Raw genomic sequence first — 18,602 nt, 5'->3', positions numbered from 1 at the left:
GTACCCTTATACACAACAACATATTCACTTTGGTTTCGTTGTTTCTCGAGCGTTGTTTACCTAAATACACAACAACATATTCAGTGAGTGACGGTGGACTTCACAGTGAAATTCACTATGTACTTGGTATCTGTTATTAATTAATTGAATAGAAAATATTATAACAAATATTATTGGATGCCGAATTGACGTCAAATAGGTGCCGATTTGACTAGATGCCAATTTATTCAGGTGCCGACTTGACTTGTACATTTCAATTCCTCTGCGATCGTTTGCGGTATTTTCTTGAGAAAACATATTTTCCATCAACAAAGAGAAAAAGAAACTGCTTGAAAATGATTCTGGAACGCTTCATGATTGTTTCAATAAGTTTAATTCACTCAAAAAACAATTTTAAAACTTGCGATGTTTAAACAGGAAGTTTCAAAAGCACGTGTAAAAGAAGAAATTAACCGGTGAGAGTGGAAATCCGTACATAACAGATATCACTATAGTACGACTTTGAAAGCAAAACAGTTCCATCCTTTTGTAAAACAGTCTTTAATATACCTATCACATTAATGTTTGAAGGGGCTTAAGCTTATTCAAACCATATAAGTCGGTATGAAACACCAAAACGGAATGATCAATAACCGATTACGTTTTGTAGTTTACAAATTCTAAACTGGTTCCTGTCAAACTAAACACTTTGTTCGAGTGTAGTGAAATACAAGCAGAAACCAGTTAGTTTGTAAACTGGTTCCTGGCTGATTACTACACAATGATCATGCATAATGATAACACAAGCAGATTCCAGTTTGTATGAAAAATAGTAAATACGAAACCAAGCGCGGTAGGCAGAGAAATGTAATGAAGTTCAGGTCGCCAGTAATGGAACAATGACTGCGTCATTTTCCAAAACAAATCACCCCCTACATATTTCATTATTGGCGATAGATATTTAAATGTTTTAAACGCAAGATTACGAAACAAATGCAGCGCCTTAACATGGATCTGTATCACGCAAATATTAAACCTAACGCAAGTTGTCAATGTGGTTATTTATACGAAAATGCTCAACATTATTTCCTCTCCTGTAAAAATTATACAGTTCAAAGGAATAACTTATTCTTAGAATTTTTAACTTTTAAAAAAGAAAATATACCTACCGACTTTGAAAATTTAATGTATGGCAATGCTATGTATAATATGAACATAGACACCCTTACTTTTACAAAAGTGCAGAATTATATTAAAGAGACCAATCGCTTTTCATAGTTTATAGACATTATGGTTAAATATATATCAATAATAATGTAATTACTTTTTGTTCTTCTTCTTCTTTATATACAGAAAAACATCAACTGGTTGATGATTACTTTCCGGCGCATGCCTGGTTTAACAATATTGTTAATGATTACAAATATATATTTTTGGTTTCTTAATAATTTTTCAATTTTTATGATACAAATGTATATGTAAGTAATATTTTTCAATTTTTATTTTTAATTTTTGGTATAAGATAAAAACAAGATACATATTATACATGTAGGTGTTTGTAAGTGTCAAGGAGCATCTCTCTAGTGAGTTTCTCCTTGAAGCACTCAGTAGTGGTGCTGCAGGCTATTGGTTCTGGTAATTTGTTCCAGTCTTTTATAGTTTGGCAGAAAAATGAAAATTTGTAACTGTCTTTGCTGCATCGAATTTGTCGGTATGTTTGTTCGTGGCTAGACCTGGTGTTTGATTGGCTTTTAATTAATATGTCAGTATGTGGTATGGCAATTTTGTTGTTTGTTATTCTATGGAACATATTTAATCTGCTTTTGAGTCTCCTTTCTTGTAATGTTGGCCAGTGGAGTGTGTTAATCATGTTTGTTACACTTTCAGTATATTTGTAGTTTGAGCATACATATCTCGCTGCACGTCTTTGAACTTTTTCTATGGAGTTAATGTTCTCTGTTGTGTTGGGGTCCCAGACAGTGCAGCAGTATTCAAGTTTTGGTCTAATAAGCGGGGCTTGGTATGCTCGGTCTTTGATGGTTACTGAGTTTATTTTTAAGTTTCTTCTGATGAATCCAAGGGTCTTATTTGCTTTAGATGTCATGTTCTGAATGTGTTTGTTCCATTTTAAATTTGATGAAATAGTTATACCTAAATATTTTGCATTTTCAACTGACTCAAGAATGTGACCGTGCATGTTGTAATAAAAATGGATAGGTGTTTTCTTTGTGGTCACTCTAATTATGTTGCATTTATCAGGGTGGAACTGCATTAGCCAGTCTTGTTCCCATTTGATTGCTCCTTCTAGGTCTTCCTGGAGTTTAAGGCAATCTGATGGTGATTTTATCTGTCGGTAAATGATGCTATCGTCAGCAAAGAGCCTGATTTGACTATGATGTAAGTAGTCAGGTAAGTCATTGATATATATAAAAAATAGTATTGGACCTAATACAGTGCCCTGAGGAACACCTGATGTAACTGGTATGTTATCAGAGGAATGGTTTTCTAGCATAACTGTTTGTGTACGGTTTGAAAGGAAAGATTTTATCCAGTTTGCGGCTTGATCTGATACACCGAAAAATTTAAGTTTATATAGTAAACGGTTGTGTGGAACTTTGTCAAAGGCTTTTGCGAAATCCATGATGATAAGATCGGTTTGTATATTTTTGTCGTTATTTGAACATAGTTGGTGAATTAGTGATATTATTTGGGATTCGCATGATCTATTTGCCCTGAAGCCGTGTTGCAAGTCATAAAGTATGTTGTTGGATTCAAGGTGTTTCATAATGTTGCTTGCAATTATGTGCTCTAGTAATTTGCATGAAATACATGTAAGTGAAATTGGACGATAGTTACCAGGATGATGTTTGTCTCCTTTTTTGAAAACAGGTGTTACATTTGCGTGGTTCCAATCGTGAGGTACTTTTCCTGTTTGCATTGATTTTGTAAAAATTAGAGTGAGTATGTCTGTGCATGTGTTGATGTTTTCTTTAAGCACTATTCCAGTGATGTTATCAGGTCCTGTTGCCTTTTTTGGGTTTATATTTTTAATTAATTTATAGATGCCTTCTCTGTTGATGTCTATGTCGTCCATTATTGGATGTGTTGATGGACCTTTGTCAGGGATAACTGTATTGGTCTCAGATGTAAAAGCTGATTTAAATTGTTCATTTAATATGTTAGCTTTTTTCAAGGGATCTGTATGAAGTAGACCTTCACTCCTAAGAGGTGCAATACCAGTGTTTTCATTGTTTTGGCCTTTTATGTATGAAAAGAGTTTTTTAGGTTGTTTGTTAAATCTCGAATTTTCAGGCTCTTGTATTTCAATGTCAAAAATCATGTTTTCGATATAATTCCAATAGGCATTTCTCATCTCTTTCTGTAATTGTGTTTTAATTTGTTTAAATTTTTTAGTATGTTTGCTATCATGTTTTTTCTTTTTATAAAATTTGTTTTTCTTATTTATCAGTTTTTTCAATTTTGAGTCTATCCATGGTAGGTGGGTTTTATTTCCTATTAGCTTAGTTGGTATATGCTTTTGGATACTTTCTGTTGTTTTTGTTTTAAAGAAATTCCACATATTGTCTATATCAAGTTCTGATTTGTGTTTTTCCATATGTGTGTATGTTTCTTTTAAGTCTTTTCCAATTTTTTCCCAGTCTGCTTTCTTGTAAATCAATACTTTGTGTGGTGACTGTTTGGCTTTCGAAAGGGAAAGATTTATTTCACTGAAGATAATGTCATGGTCACCTAGTGGTGGTAATGTTTCTACTCTGTTTAGTAGGGATGGATTTGACATGCACAGTAGATCAAGTGTGCGTTCATTTCTTGTTGGTTTGTCAACTACCTGTGTGAGATTGTGATCTTGTAATATATCTAAAAGGTGTTGATGAAGAGAAGGATCTGGTTTGCTAGGTATTGTTGACTTCGAATGACATGGATCATCAATTTGATTTTATTACAAAATCATATCAGTTGACAACAATTTAATTTAATTGTTTAAAATACAATAATAACTTACTTTTTGAGAGAATATTTATTCCAAGATTAAAACAACATATTAGGTAGGTCTATCATATAAAATTTACGGTCAACTCGACTTTTAGGAATCGATGAGCCATGTCGTTTAAATTCTTGTTAATTTCATGTTGTTTATGATGTTATTATTATGTGTTTTATTTTTGTTCGGTTATTTATTATTTTTATGTAATGGAGAAGACGTTCTAAGTTGCAAAACTTGGGTCTAATCCTATTGTCAATGTTTTGTACATTAAATTATGTTTCAACTAGTGTTTATAGTATCTAAGAAAGGCTGAACCATAAATACTTATAATTGACCAGTAAACCATGGAATGGGGTCAAGGTCAGATGATTCCTGCCAGACATAATTGTAAATCATACAATCAATCCATACACAAAATGTAGTTTACATATTGCTTATAGCATCTGATGGAAGAGACTTGGCCATAAATATTTAACCATAATCAGTGATCCATTAAATGAGATTAAGGTCATCTGAACCCTATGATGAAATTTGAAAAAAATAGGCAGGACAGGAGTTTTGAGTAAAAAAAAAAGGCAGGATGAGACACTTGCAAAAAAAAAAAAGTCAGGATGACAATTTATGTAAAAAAAGTCAGGATAAACTAATAAAAAAAAAGCAGGACCGAATAGAGTGAAAAATAAAAAGGCAGGACAGAGATTACAACAAAAAAAAAGGCAGGACAAAATTTTTCATCCTAGCCCCCCCCCATAAAAATCAAATGGTAGTTCCCTAAACTATTTACAAAACTTAGAATTTTAACATACTAAGGCTTAAAAGTTTTCTACCTCGGGAATATATTACCTTGTCTGTATTTGAAAAAAACTTTTAGACATTTTTTTTCTAAATGCTCTTCAACTTCGTACTTTATTTGGCCTTTTAAACTTTTTTAAATTCGAGCGTCACTGATGTGAGTCTTTTGTAGACGAAACATGTGTCTGGTGCATACTAGTATACAAAATTTTAATCCTGGTATCTATGGTCCGAGTACACAGTTATTTCGTAGTGCATTTCTTTTAGACAATAAATGAAAATTAAAAAAAACCCACCTGCGCTTTCTCAATAATATTTTTACAGTGTGTTGTACTACTTTTGGGACAAATTATATCAAAATTATAGAAAACTTCATCAGCTCTAACTCAAAATATGGACAATCTTATGTTAAGGGGGTCTTGAAATCTTTTGACAGCTTCCGAAGTGCTAATTTTTGACCTTTTTCAGCTGGACCTAATCACTACTTTACATTAATATTTATGACCCAACTTTTTTTACAGTGTCATTTCACCCCCCAACTTGCTATATGAGGCATAAAACATGGAGAAATAAATTTGGAAGGGGTATAACAAAAATTGGCAAGTAACACACTGTCCACACTAAGGACTATATTCGTGGACAACGAAAATCAAAGGACGATAACTGTGTACTCGGACCTAATAGGATAGAAAAAGTTGACCAATCTTAATAAAACTTGGTATGACTAAAGCTTAATATATTACAAGACTGCTTACAAAGTTTCATAGCAATAGGATATAAATTATAGACAATATGATTAATTCTATATTCAACTTTGCGTGTTAAATTTAGACGTTAAAATTGAGAAATTTCAACTATCAACATTTGGGGCTTATAAAATTTAAATATTGCAAAAAAATACTTTTAAAATGCCTTAATATATAATATATCATGTATTTAAAGCAATAGAGTACTCATTTGTTATATCAGACTTAGTATAATTTTTCAAAAGTCAAATTTATATGAGCCTGTGCCTAAAAATGGAGGTTTTCCAATGAAGCGGGCCTTACATGAAGATGTAATATTTTCCAGCAATTTTAAGTTTGTGAAGCTTTTTGATTATAAATAATCCTTACATATGTACTTAATGTACTTTAAATGGAAAGAAAACTTACAAATAACATATCATATTAGTTTAAAAGGGTCTTAGGCCAAGTAAGACTAAAATTAATTTAGGGTCAATTTAGGCCGTAGCACATATTTACATTTAAAAATGCATATTGAAGTTATAGGAAATAAAAATTTGTGTCTTTTCTATCATTTCTATACTCAGGTGACATGATACAATAAATCTGAGCACAAAAAGGCTCTTACATTCAACTTTTTTAGTAGACAGTATGGTCTGATACAAAGATTTTTCACTTTTTAGTGAAAAACTTGCATGCAATTTTAGTCTCAACAGGCTTATATTTGAACCACATGCTATCCTACAGAGGTAAAGAAAGATATTATGTGAAATGAAACAGGTACAAAAGACATTGTTAAGTGCTTTTTATACAAATTTATTGAGGTATTTATTATGGACTTCAACTTTTATGTGCCATGCTCCTCACATTTAACTTGATCCAAACAGGGCGTTAGACAAGGGTCATTTATACAACACATTTTGCTCATATTTTCTGAGATAATCTTCTTTTCTGTAGATTCAGAGTTCACAAATGAGTAATAAAACTGGATTAAAGCATAGAAACACAAAAATTGACACATGAAAACATGTCAGATAGAAAGTCAGAATGCCACTTATGCATCAAAATTGAAAAAGCTATGAAATGCTTATTTTGACCATATAATGCCAAAATTGGTCATTTTTGCAGAAATTCTATCAAATAAAAGTTTAATCCTTTAGTTTTATGCTATTTGACAAATTGGCACCATCAAATCATTCAGGGAAGTTGCCAAAGTACAGATTCTATATTTCCTGATTTCACCTCTTAGGTCCGAGTACACAGTTATTTCGTAGTGCATTTCTTTTAGACAATAAATGAAAATTAAAAAAAACCCACCTGCGCTTTCTCAATAATATTTTTACAGTGTGTTGTACTACTTTTGGGACAAATTATATCAAAATTATAGAAAACTTCATCAGCTCTAACTCAAAATATGGACAATCTTATGTTAAGGGGGTCTTGAAATCTTTTGACAGCTTCCGAAGTGCTAATTTTTGACCTTTTTCAGCTGGACCTAATCACTACTTTACATTAATATTTATGACCCAACTTTTTTTACAGTGTCATTTCACCCCCCAACTTGCTATATGAGGCATAAAACATGGAGAAATAAATTTGGAAGGGGTATAACAAAAATTGGCAAGTAACACACTGTCCACACTAAGGACTATATTCGTGGACAACGAAAATCAAAGGACGATAACTGTGTACTCGGACCCTATGATGAGTTTATCTACTTCTCATAATTAACGAAATTTCACAAGACAAACATATAAAACACTATCATAGTGTTTTTAAAGACTTGCTGAACCCTGAAAATATATAGTTGAGGACATTTGACTAGACAAAAATGGCAAATGTGAACAAGCAAGGAAGCATCCAAATCTTCACCCCTCTCATATCTTAAGAATTGTTCAAATAGTTAACATCAGCAACATTGCAAAATTAACATCACTATGTCTTGCATTCTTTGACAATTACAGATATTACAAGAGCATTTCCTCATTTTTCTACTAAGCCCTTTTGATGGACCAAAGTCAATTTTCAGTATTTGTGTTATTCTAGTTTTCTTAGTGGTATTTTGTGGAATGATTTTGTCTGTAATCTTCAATTTTTGATTTGATTTTGATTTTGAACATATTTATGACAAAAACAAAAAAATCACTTTGGAACTACTTTTACATGTTAACTGAATTTGGTTTAGGAACATGTCTATAAGGCAGCAACCATTTGATTTTCTGGGGGGGGCTATGGTTTTTTTTTCTGTACAAACTTTTTTTTTCGCCTGTGGCGAAAAACAATCCATTTTTTTCGCGACAAGTCGAAAACAATTTTTTTCTTTCAATTTTAGCATTACATATAGTGGCAGCTGAGGGTGAAACAAACAATTTTTTTTTCTCAGAATCAAAGACAAATTATTTTTTTCTCCAAAAACTGGAAACAAACTTTTTTTCCAAAAAAAACCATAGCCCCCCCCCCCCCCCCCCCCCCCCCCCCAGAAAATCAAATGGTTGCTGCCTAACATATCAGGGTAATGTATGGAACAGTTATTGAACTTTGAAACTCTCCTTGCATAATGTTTTTCTTGTGATGGATTCTCCTCAGAAATCACAAAAGCTTTAGCTATTTTTTTGGGTTAAAATGTCTGTTACTTCCTCAAGATGGCCTGTTAAATTGGGACAAATGTACTAGTAATCCAGATACATGTGATTCCCTTATTTACCTTTTTGTGGTGTCTATAAGTGCTATGTTAGGGTAACTCATAAATTGTAAGACATTGAGACTGAGTCTTTTATATGAGGACCTTGGTCAATAAGCAGAAAATTGATAGAAAAGTCAAAGGTCAAGATAATCTATTATATATTGAATTATGCATGGTATTTCAACTCCTCAGAAACTGTAACAGTTAACAACATAAGGTTTTTGACAAATTATATGACATGACTATGCCAAAATAATTGGTTCTAAGTGCTATCTTGACTTTTGTGGAAGTTTTCTCCCTTTTCAAAAAATTATTCAAATTAAGCCGTTTGGTAGACTACTTCCTATTCACACATATTGTGGGACTGAGATCGTATAATTTAAGGTTCAAAACCTTTGACCTTGAAATTCAGGTCACAGTCAAAGTTTAATTTGATGTTATGACCTTTGCAATAACTTCATATCGCTACATGATAAAGCTGTGAAATATTTTTATAAGCTGGACGACATATGACCTTAAAAACTCAAACAAAAGTGACCTTGTGTAAACAAGATATTTCATTTTTTGCACTAATTTAATGTAAAAAATAAATAAAAAATAAATTGGAATGTGTCCATGGGACACACATGATACCCCTACTTGCATATCATATAAAGTTATAAAGGGGCATAACTCTAGAACAATAAAAGTGACTCTACCAAAAGTTGTACTTGGTCTGAGTTTTGTGGTAATAAGCATTATGCATAAGTTTTATAACATTTAGTTGAGGCAAACTAAGAGTAAACGAACTGAAACGAAAAATTCTGAAATTTTTCCACTTGTAAAGGGGCATAACTCTACAACGGTTAGTCTTATCACCAAAATTCAAACTTAATCTGTATTTTGAAGTAATAAGCGTTTTGTATAAGTGTCAAACATTTGATGGAAGCAAACTAAAGTTAGAGAACAGAAACACAAAATTCACTTCATACACAAATAGTAATAAATTATCTTCCTCATTTCAAGCAAAACTATGTAAAAATTACATATTTTTTTAGGTCTTATGAAGGTCGCCATTAAAACCAGAATAGCATTTTGTACCATGGATGTTGCCAAAATCTCCTTTTTTTCCAGAGGATAAACATAAAAACCATATATTTTTTGAATCAGTAAAATATAAGCTATCAATGGCACTTGAACTGATTTTCTACTAGCTGTAGCAGTGAATCACCCTCATTTCAAAGAAATATACTACACACTATATATTTTTGGAATCTGTGTAAGAATAATTGTCTTCTGATATCAATTTTGCAAAGGAATGTTTCTTTTATGTAATTATGGCCAATGCAAAATAACTTAGAATAAGTTGGCCAAAATTTATACAGTAGTCTCAGATGATACAAATATATAAACAAAAACATATAAAGTCAAGAAGGTGTTTCATACATCTAAGTTGAGGGTAATCAATATTTAGTAGTGTTGTCAAATCGTACACTTTTGCCTAACCGGTTACTCGGATAATCGTTCGACCGATTAACCGGATAACCGGTAGTTTGAGTTGGTGCTTGCAAGCCTTATCAATAGTGCCCTACACATGGATATAAGATGTGGTATGAGTGTCAATTTGACAACCTGTCATCCAAGTCATAAATTTATGCTTTAGAATTGAAGTTTTTCCTCTGGCATTATCAGGCTTGTCTGTGAGGATTCTTGCGAACTTTGACTTTTAATAAGCAACTACACCATATCAACTATAGCGTTTGTACCTCAGATTGAAAAATAAAATAAAAACAACTACTTAATGTCGTGGAATTGAATATGTTTGAAAATGATTATTCTTTCCTTTTCACTTGTTGTCTCCGAAAATGATGTGGAGTGTTTCATTTTGAGTGATTAATTATAAAAAAGAAGATGTGGTATGATTGCCAATGAGACAATTCTCCACAAGAGATAAAAATTACACAGAAATCAATAACTATAGGTCACTGTACGGCCTGTTCCTTTACTTTGTTTGCATGTTACTCGTACTATCACATATGCATTGAGCACATTCACATTGGTTTGCATTTCACAATTTTTGAGTTAGCATTTCGTTTAAAGTAAGACTAAGCCTTGCACAACGGAGGTTGCACATTTAGATGTAGGTTTACACAATATTAGATCAGAAACGAAATAATCAATCGTCAAATTTAATCGCATTACTGATTTAGAGTTACTGCTAAAAAAACAAGTATACTAATTATGTTTCTTTAAGATCCTGCCCCGAGCTGAGAGACAAATTCTAATTAATTTTATGTTGATGGGATTAACAATAGCAATCAATTTACAGTCAAATTAATAACCACGACGACATTTTATAAAGTAAAACCTAACCTTTTAATAATTTCAATACAAATTTATATAAAATCTATCAAAATTGAAAAAAGTCCGGTTAACCGGTTAGCGTTTTTGGTATTCGGTATTCGGTCGTTCGACCGATTAACCAGTTAACCGTTGACAACACTAATATTTAGCTACACTTTGTCAGGCCTCTATCAAATGCATAATCTATGAAATTCTTAAGACATCTATTAATGTTCACTTGACATAATCTGTAAACAATTGTAAGAACTACAATTCAATCTTCAAACATGCAAATAACAAAAAAAGGCAAACAAAAAAATCTTTACCTCAAGTAAATCATATGTAACAAATTAAAAATAACAAAAAACTTTTATCAGAAGTAAAATCATATGTAACACAATTCAAAATTACTCCTTCACTTTGTCTGTCCGGTCAGATTTAAATAATGCTCTTGCATTGTTCATTACTGTCTGGTTGTCCCTTTGTAAATATTCTGTTAATGTTTCATTTGACCTCTTTAAAGAATATGATCCTGTTAATCCCATGAAAGACATCCACAGTAAGCCTGAAATCGAAGAAAAATTCTCATTATTTTACATAAGTACTCAAGAGTTTAAAAAAATGGTGGACCAAAGGTTTTGACCACCAAAATTTACAAAGGACTGACACAAATTTTGTGTTTTGCAACAGAATAATAATGAGGACCAGCAGATTTTTCTTAAAGGACCACTGGGAAAAAAAGATTTCAAGAACTCTGCTAAGTACTGTCGATAAAAAAAAAATTTGTGGGTACCAGTTTTGGTTGATTGTGGGAAACATACATTTGTGTGGATATTGATTTAGTGTTTTTGGATGTTTGCCAAAGTCTTCAACCAATCCTTTAAAAAAAATATAATTTGTTGAACATCTAAATTCATAGTTCACCTTTACCCAAGAAATCCTCAAAAATGTATATGCCACAAGAAATAATGAAGTCAAAGTAAGTCAGTTAATGCTAAAAATCTAAATTATCTCCATTTTATAGTTAAAGAACTTATCAATTGTGCATACCAATAAATGTGTTTCCTTAAACATAATACACAGTCTATGTTTTACAGTTGATCTTACTTTCCTGTACTCATGAGATAAGCATGCCATGTTATGACACTTGGTAGAGATATGTCATTTTATTCCCCTTGTTTTCTTTATTGTCACCTTTTTAATTTTTTGTTCATTACAGATAAGTCTATATAGTGTTGTTGTCATGCTATCAAAAACAATCCAAAAAGGTATTTAAGGCTGGGTAAGCTATACTAATGTTTAATATGAAATTGGTTCTAATTTTATAATTTCTAAAATGGGTGAGGGAGGCAGGGTATATCATTTTTTGTATTTTGTATTTTGATTTTATATTTACAGGTATTTTTTTTACACTGTATTCATCCAGTGGTACTTCTTGCTAAATATCTTGAATACTTAGGGACAGTGATGAAGATTTATTTGATCTTTAGCCACATAAATAATAAATCAGATGACAAGCAAGAAGAAAGACAATAGTTACCAAAAATAAGAGTTCCATATGTCCCATGAATGCAATACCTCCATGACGGCTTTAAAAACTTGATATTCTGTTTCCTGTAGTAGTAGCCTGTTATACCAGCCAGAACCAAAGGGTTAACTGTTGCTACAATTTTACAACCGAGACAATCTTTACCATTCATGTAGTCAAGAAATTGTTCCCTTTTTTCTTCCTTGTTTTTTAGCTTAATTGCATGTTGAGCTATAATTTCTTCTTTAGTCTGGTTCTCTTTTTTTGTCTTTTCTTGATTAACTACTTCTACAAAACAGTATAGACGAAAACAAACATAAGCTACTTAGACAGTTGTTTCTACTGATTGATTAAAATGAATTATATAAAAAAAAATGCAAAAAAAAGAAATGAGCAATTGCAAAAATATATTTCAAAATTAAATATTAATATACAATTATAAATTCAATCAAATATTATATAGCGCTTCAATGTATCACAATCTTACTTATTTTATGTTTGAGATATAAGGGTGTTAGCCCAAGGTGGTATATGTATTTACTCTTAAGACTATTGAATGTAATAATGAATCACAGATAAGAAAACTGTTCTTTTCATGAAATATTTCTGATTCAAAGTTTTTAAGGACAATGGCTTGTTATGTTTTAATTTTTTTGTCAGATTTTCGGAATCCTCTAGTTTTATCCATTTGAATGTCTTGAAAAAATTTGCCCAGTGACCCTATTTTTCTTTTTGTAAATCTTTTACATGTATAATGATAACCATCTGTAAAAGTCTTATAAAATTTGTAGTACTTTTTAACAGTTTTTGAGAACTTCAACTTGTCAATGATAAAGCTATGAAAAGTAAAGAGAGAATATTTTCCTGCCAAAATTTCAATGGCTAATATCTCGAAAACAAGCACGGTGACCTATATATTTTTCTTGCTCTTTGGATTCCTTTATTAATCCCCTATCTATATAAACTAGTGTTTTGAAAAGTTAATTACTTTGAAACTGAGAAGCGAACTCCCTTAAGGCCAGGTCAAGATATTTGATGTCACAAAATGATATGTAAATTTATCAAGAATTGAGAAGAGTGATACAGGCAGTGGAACAACAAATTATGTACATTACATAAGAGTTGTCTCATTGGCAATCTTGCCAAATCTTCTTATTTTGATATGCATGAAATTCAGAAATAATAATTGTAAATGTTATCAGAAATTGCCGTAGAAAATTTGATCTATTTCAAATAAGTAAAAGGCCATGTGAAGTACTGGTGTATACACTGAATGTAATTTAAAAAAACATCAACGTAACAACAAAATGAATACAAGAAAGACATACAAGTTTCATACATATTATGTTTCAGCAACCATCAATTTTTTAATTGAGTAATTCTTAAATCTAATAACATCATTAAAACAGAAAAAATAAGCACAGAGTGAGTGTTTCCACTTTAAAAAAAATTCTAAATTTTGAATTATTTGTTTTTTATCTACAAAGACAAGTAAAAAATCACATCAATGGAAAACATGAACATGGTTCACCTATACCCACAAAGTCCACAAAAATTGGTATCCATCGAATAATAATGAAATTGAATCCACAGTATATAAATTTACATACCTTTTCCTGGCTTTTCTAATTGACTCACAAGGTTTCCCATTGCAGAAACATGCCACCTGCAATATCAATCAAAGAATTATAAATAAAGCAGTTAGTTCATAGCCATTTTGATACTACAGAGCATTTGTATACTGACATACATTTAATACCATTGAACCAAAATAATAGCATCTCACCAGCAATATATCAAAATTACCAGTACTTTTTCAAGATGTCGATGGTTAATGTGTGGTGGGGGCACATGCTTTTAATTAATCCCCAACCATCCAATCCTTTAAAATCTGAAATTAGCACATATTGTTATTACTGACTTTTGACTCCAAAGTACACAATTTTTAGACAGGTTACCTATTGTCACTTTGTGTAGTAGGACATTATGGTACTGGGGTAAGAGATTTGAATGAAGTACAATCCAGCTTCTAATTGTTACAATTTGAGAAAAAAACTGAATTTTACTGTTTGTTTTTCTGATGATTTGTGATGTATAGAAAATATAAACCATTTAATTTAATATTTTCTCAAATTGCACTGATCATGAATGTAAACTTAATTTTATTTCTTTTAGTTGCTCTTAAATGACTTAGTACCAGAATACCCTACAACAGAGTAGGAAACCTGTTGAAAATTTATAAACTCCAGAGTCACAAGTCAGTAATAATTGAAATAGTCTATTACACTATATAATCCCAAGCTTTAATATACATTATAAACATCCTTATAGTCATTCCTCATTGTTCAAATCTACGAGGAATAAACAGCTGCGCCATGAGCACCTGATACACCTGTCGCTTTTTCAAAGAATAAAGTTCAAAAGCTTATCATTGTCATATATCAGAAATTCATGAAAAATTAAAAGGAGGTTACCTATAAACCAGTCACCAAAGTTTCATGATAACTGCTCAACACATTGTACCAACACTGGAAAATCACTAATTTTTTATGAATAAAATCACAGAAGTCCCAAACATAAAAAAATTTTTTTTTATGAAAATCGAAAGGGAGCTTACGACAATAGATATAAACAATTCACCAAAGTTTCATGAAAAGTGCTAAAAGCATTTTTGAGTTATTGTCTGAAAACTTGAAAATCTCAATTTTTTGGCTGAAAAAAAACCCCATTACTCGGAAACCTAAAATCATAAGCTAATAAAAAATCATGTCAATAGATACAAACAATTCACACCAGATTGATGCAAATTGTTGAAAGCAATTTAAGTTAAAATCCTCAATTTTTTAATGAAATAAATGGGGATTATGTTGAAGGGACACAAATAAATGATGCCCATACTTGCATATTATATAAAGTTATAAACAGACATTTATAACTGAAGAAAGGTAAAAGTGACACTACCCAAATGTGTACTTGTTCTGAGTTTAAAGGCAATAAGCATTGTGTATAAGTTTCATAACATTTGGTAAAGCCAAACTTCACTTAGAAAACAGAAACTTGTAAAGGGGCATAATTCAAGAACAGTTTAAATGACACCACCAAAATTTGAACTTGATCTGTCTTATGTAGTAATAAGCATTGTGTATAATTTATAAATTTCATATCTTTTGGTAAAGGCAAACTCAAGTTAAAGAATGGAAACGAAAAAAATCATTAATTTTTCCATTTGTTAAGGGACATACTCTAGAAAGATAAAATTTACGCCATCTGTATTTTGTGGTTATAGGCATTGCATATAAGTTTTATAACATTTGGTTGAGGCAAATTAAAGCTAGAAAATAGAAAACAACTTTGGGATGTACATACAGACTGACCTACTTACAGATGGACAATGCCCCCTTCTGCAACGGTGGGGGCTTAAAAATCTTCTATAAAATAAAAGTGCACAAATTTCATCTTGGAAACTTTTATCATTAAACTTAGACATATTTATCATTTGTATCCATACGATACTTAAAAATTATATATAGGTAAATATTTAAATAGCAGTAGATTAAAGCAACTTACTATATATATCATGTTTATGTTTTTTTACATCAAAATTTTATATTTAAATTTATTTTACAGATAATAATAAAATTGAGTATGGAGATGAAGAATGTGTCAAAAAGACAACAACCTGACCGAAGAGCAGACAACAGCCAGCGGCCACCCATGGGTCTTCAATGCAGCTAGAAACTACCTCTTCCTGAGGCTTTCTTCAGCTAGCCCCTAAACAAATATGTACATGTATACTAGTTCAGTGATAACGGACGTCATACTAAATTCCGAAATATGCACAAGAAACTTAAATTAATAAGCCGTATAAAAATCATACAGGACTAACCAAGACCAGAGGCTCCTGACTTGGGACAGGCGCAAAATGAGGCAGGGTTAAACATGCTTTTTGAGATCTAAACCCTCCCCCTACACCTCTAGCCAATGAAGAAAAAACAGACACACAAGAATGCCCACAGTAAAACTCAGAAGAGAGACATTGGAATTGTAGTGACATTAATATAAACAGTTACATCCACTGATAATTGATACTGTGACAGTTTCTATGTATCTATCATTTTGACCACACACGGGTTCATTATCTGCACATAGTTTAATAAGGCTTTTATTAGGATTATAATCATTCTGTAACTGTAGTTCGATCGTTTGAGTTGTATAATAAATATTAGTATTTTCTTGGATTCTACTTTATATATATGTAGCATAAGATGCCACAGGAATATATGAATGTTGCATGCACATCCCTTGAGGGTGGTAAAAGGTGATTTTCAACGTTTACTGCCTTTTTATTTCACGTGTTTTCGTGTTTTGTCGTTTAATATCTTGTTTTCTCATGTTTGGTTCGACATGCTTTATGTTTCCCCTTATGTATTTTCTGTGTTTCATGTAGGTACTCTTAAAATCTCATGCTTGTCCCGCATTTCATCACACATAGTAAACCGGGACTAAATTAAAAGTAAGTCCCAAGATTGTTTTAAATTATTATGTGTTCCAAGGATATCAACAAATGACTATAAATATTTTTTTTAAAAATCAGATGCAACAGGTGACCGTCGGGTCGTCATGACTGTTAGTTGTGACTGCCTGATCTCCAAGAACAGCTGAGTAATAACTTCAAGTATTTGGTCTAAAATATTGACAATTTTATTTCTCACACTTCTTTTTTCCAGATTTTTATTTTCCGTGCAAAATTTTTGAGATTTTTATTTAACGTGTTTCTGTGTTCAGGACCCCCTTTACCACCCTCTTAGATGGATGACACAGAAATTTAACAACAGCTGCATGAAAAATAATTTATTTCATCAATCTTTTTTCATGTATAGTGGAAAGTGTTTTTTCTGAGTTACAGCTTTTACATTAATGCTAGCAAGACAAATCTTTGTTTGGCTTGCTTGCTTTGTTTGTATCAATGTTTGCTCAAGCATGGCAATTAAGATAGGCGGGGTTTCAGCTTGTATACATCATACTTAAATTTTATTGGACGTTATGTTTCAGGTTAAGGACACTAATTTTTAAAACATCACATGACAAATATTCTGACATGTTTCCTTACCTGAAAATATACAATACAGTCAGGATTCTGCTTCGTCAAAATTATCTCCCCATTACGGCAGTTCATTTTCACAATCGTAGAAATGGAAACCAAATGTTTTTCGAACATATGCATTTTCATCATCCAACTTAAAGATTGTCGTCAAATACTTTTAGTAAAATAGCTATTCGAACACACCTACTCTGATTTTGTGATTCATTGGATAGGTATTTCACTTGACCCCTACATTTCATCTTTTAGTATTGTAATGTTTTTATGTTATAAAGTCAACCTGTAGCTTTGCTATATAAAAATGATAGAATCTGAAGCGAGATGATGTATCAAATACTCTTCCTTTGTACGTTTTCAAGACAAAATATTCATCTCAAACACACCCTAACATAAAAAAAAGGTGCACTCGATTTTCTCTTTTCGATACAATTGTTACCCATTTATTGGAATTTTTTCTTGAGTTACATAAATGAAGGGCAGACACGGAAACAACTGAACTAATAGATTGATATGTTATAAAAAAAAACCAGTATTAAGTTTATATTTTTCTTTCATTGACCAATTATTGTATTTTTACAGGTGAGGAAACATGTGAGAATATTTGTCATGTGATGTTTTAAAATTAAGTGTCCTAAACCTCAAACGTAACGTCCAATAAAATTTAAGTATGTCGATGTATACAAGCTGAAGCCCCGCCTATCTTAATTGCCATGCTTGAGCAAACATTGATACACACAAAGCAAGCAAGCCAAACAAAGATTTGTCTTGCTAGTATTAATGTAAAAGCTGTAATGCCCTTGGATTTTAAAACATGTTTGGTGACTACCCCTTACATCAAAGTCATTATGCAATCAGAACACACACTGAAATTCTCTTTTATGGTCTCACCTAGTAATTGACAATATCGCTTATGTTAGATATAGTCATTTAGTGCATCAGGCTGGCATGTCAGGCAATATACATCCATAAAAATAGAGAAGTTCCGAAAAGACTCCGAATGACAGTACTAACAAAAGTTTTTGGGACTCAACTTTCACTTCGACTTCTAAGCAGAATCGCGAACACATCAGTGACAAAATTGACATTTAAAATGAGCATAACAACAAGTGATTATGGATCTTGGAGGTCACCAATTACAAGTAAAATTGTTTCTGAAAGTAGTGTGAAATTTCAAGAAGTTCATGTAGACAGCTGCCCAGAAAACGCCGGTTAGTAATAATAATCAAAATATGATCAGACATGTCACGTGTATGAAATAAATATTTTAGTATTGATTTGTTTTATTGGATAGAAATAATCTAATTATACTTTAACAGACTACGCCCCCTTTTAAGGGCCATACACTTTCTTAGAGCTGTGATGGGATTGCTTCCCTTAGAAAAACTTAGTAGATACTTAGTCAGCCGTAAGCGGTTGAGCTAAGGAAGTACTTCTTTAGCTCAGTCGGTTAGCACGCTGCCTTGTAACAA

The 18,602-nt window shown here is 31.8% G+C and overlaps 2 protein-coding genes across 3 annotated transcripts in view; one reads left to right on the top strand and one right to left on the bottom strand.

The window, feature by feature from the left end:
- Nucleotides 1-10,813: 10,813 nt before the first annotated feature.
- LOC139514441 (uncharacterized) lies at nucleotides 10,814-18,098 on the bottom strand. The gene is made up of 4 exons (XM_071303722.1): nucleotides 18,022-18,098; nucleotides 13,643-13,698; nucleotides 12,045-12,320; nucleotides 10,814-11,069 (listed from the first exon to the last, which is right to left on the bottom strand). Exons 2-4 carry the CDS (start codon nucleotides 13,680-13,682, stop codon nucleotides 10,912-10,914), a joined length of 474 nt encoding a protein of 157 aa, XP_071159823.1. The 5' UTR covers nucleotides 13,683-13,698; nucleotides 18,022-18,098; the 3' UTR covers nucleotides 10,814-10,911.
- The window catches only part of LOC139514436 (dipeptidyl-peptidase 5-like), a 21,403-nt gene continuing 20,723 nt past the window's right edge, over nucleotides 17,923-18,602 (top strand). Inside the window, exon 1 of one of the 2 annotated variants that reach the window (XM_071303716.1) lies at nucleotides 17,923-18,341. In XM_071303716.1, the coding sequence (XP_071159817.1) occupies nucleotides 18,131-18,341 (211 nt within the window). In that variant the 5' untranslated portion in view covers nucleotides 17,923-18,130. The remainder of the gene's footprint in view (nucleotides 18,342-18,602) is intronic. The other variant, XM_071303715.1, reaches the window with a different exon arrangement.

The sequence above is a fragment of the Mytilus edulis genome, chromosome 3 (assembly GCF_963676685.1).
Source record: "Mytilus edulis chromosome 3, xbMytEdul2.2, whole genome shotgun sequence".
In the NCBI taxonomy this organism is placed as follows: Eukaryota; Metazoa; Mollusca; class Bivalvia; order Mytilida; family Mytilidae; genus Mytilus; species Mytilus edulis.
The sequence above is the reverse complement of the archived record's forward strand: the minus strand, read 5'-3'. Positions and strand labels throughout refer to the sequence as shown.

Bases quoted from the DNA above. Each gene is read 5' to 3' on its own strand.
- LOC139514441 (XM_071303722.1), bottom strand. From the start codon at position 13,682: ATGGGAAACCTTGTGAGTCAATTAGAAAAGCCAGGAAAAG. The intron at 12,321-13,642 runs GTATGTAAATTT...ACTGTTTTGTAG, and splicing joins ATTAGAAAAGCCAGGAAAAG to AAGTAGTTAATCAAGAAAAG. The intron at 11,070-12,044 runs GTAACTATTGTC...CTTCGATTTCAG, and splicing joins ATATGGAACTCTTATTTTTG to GCTTACTGTGGATGTCTTTC.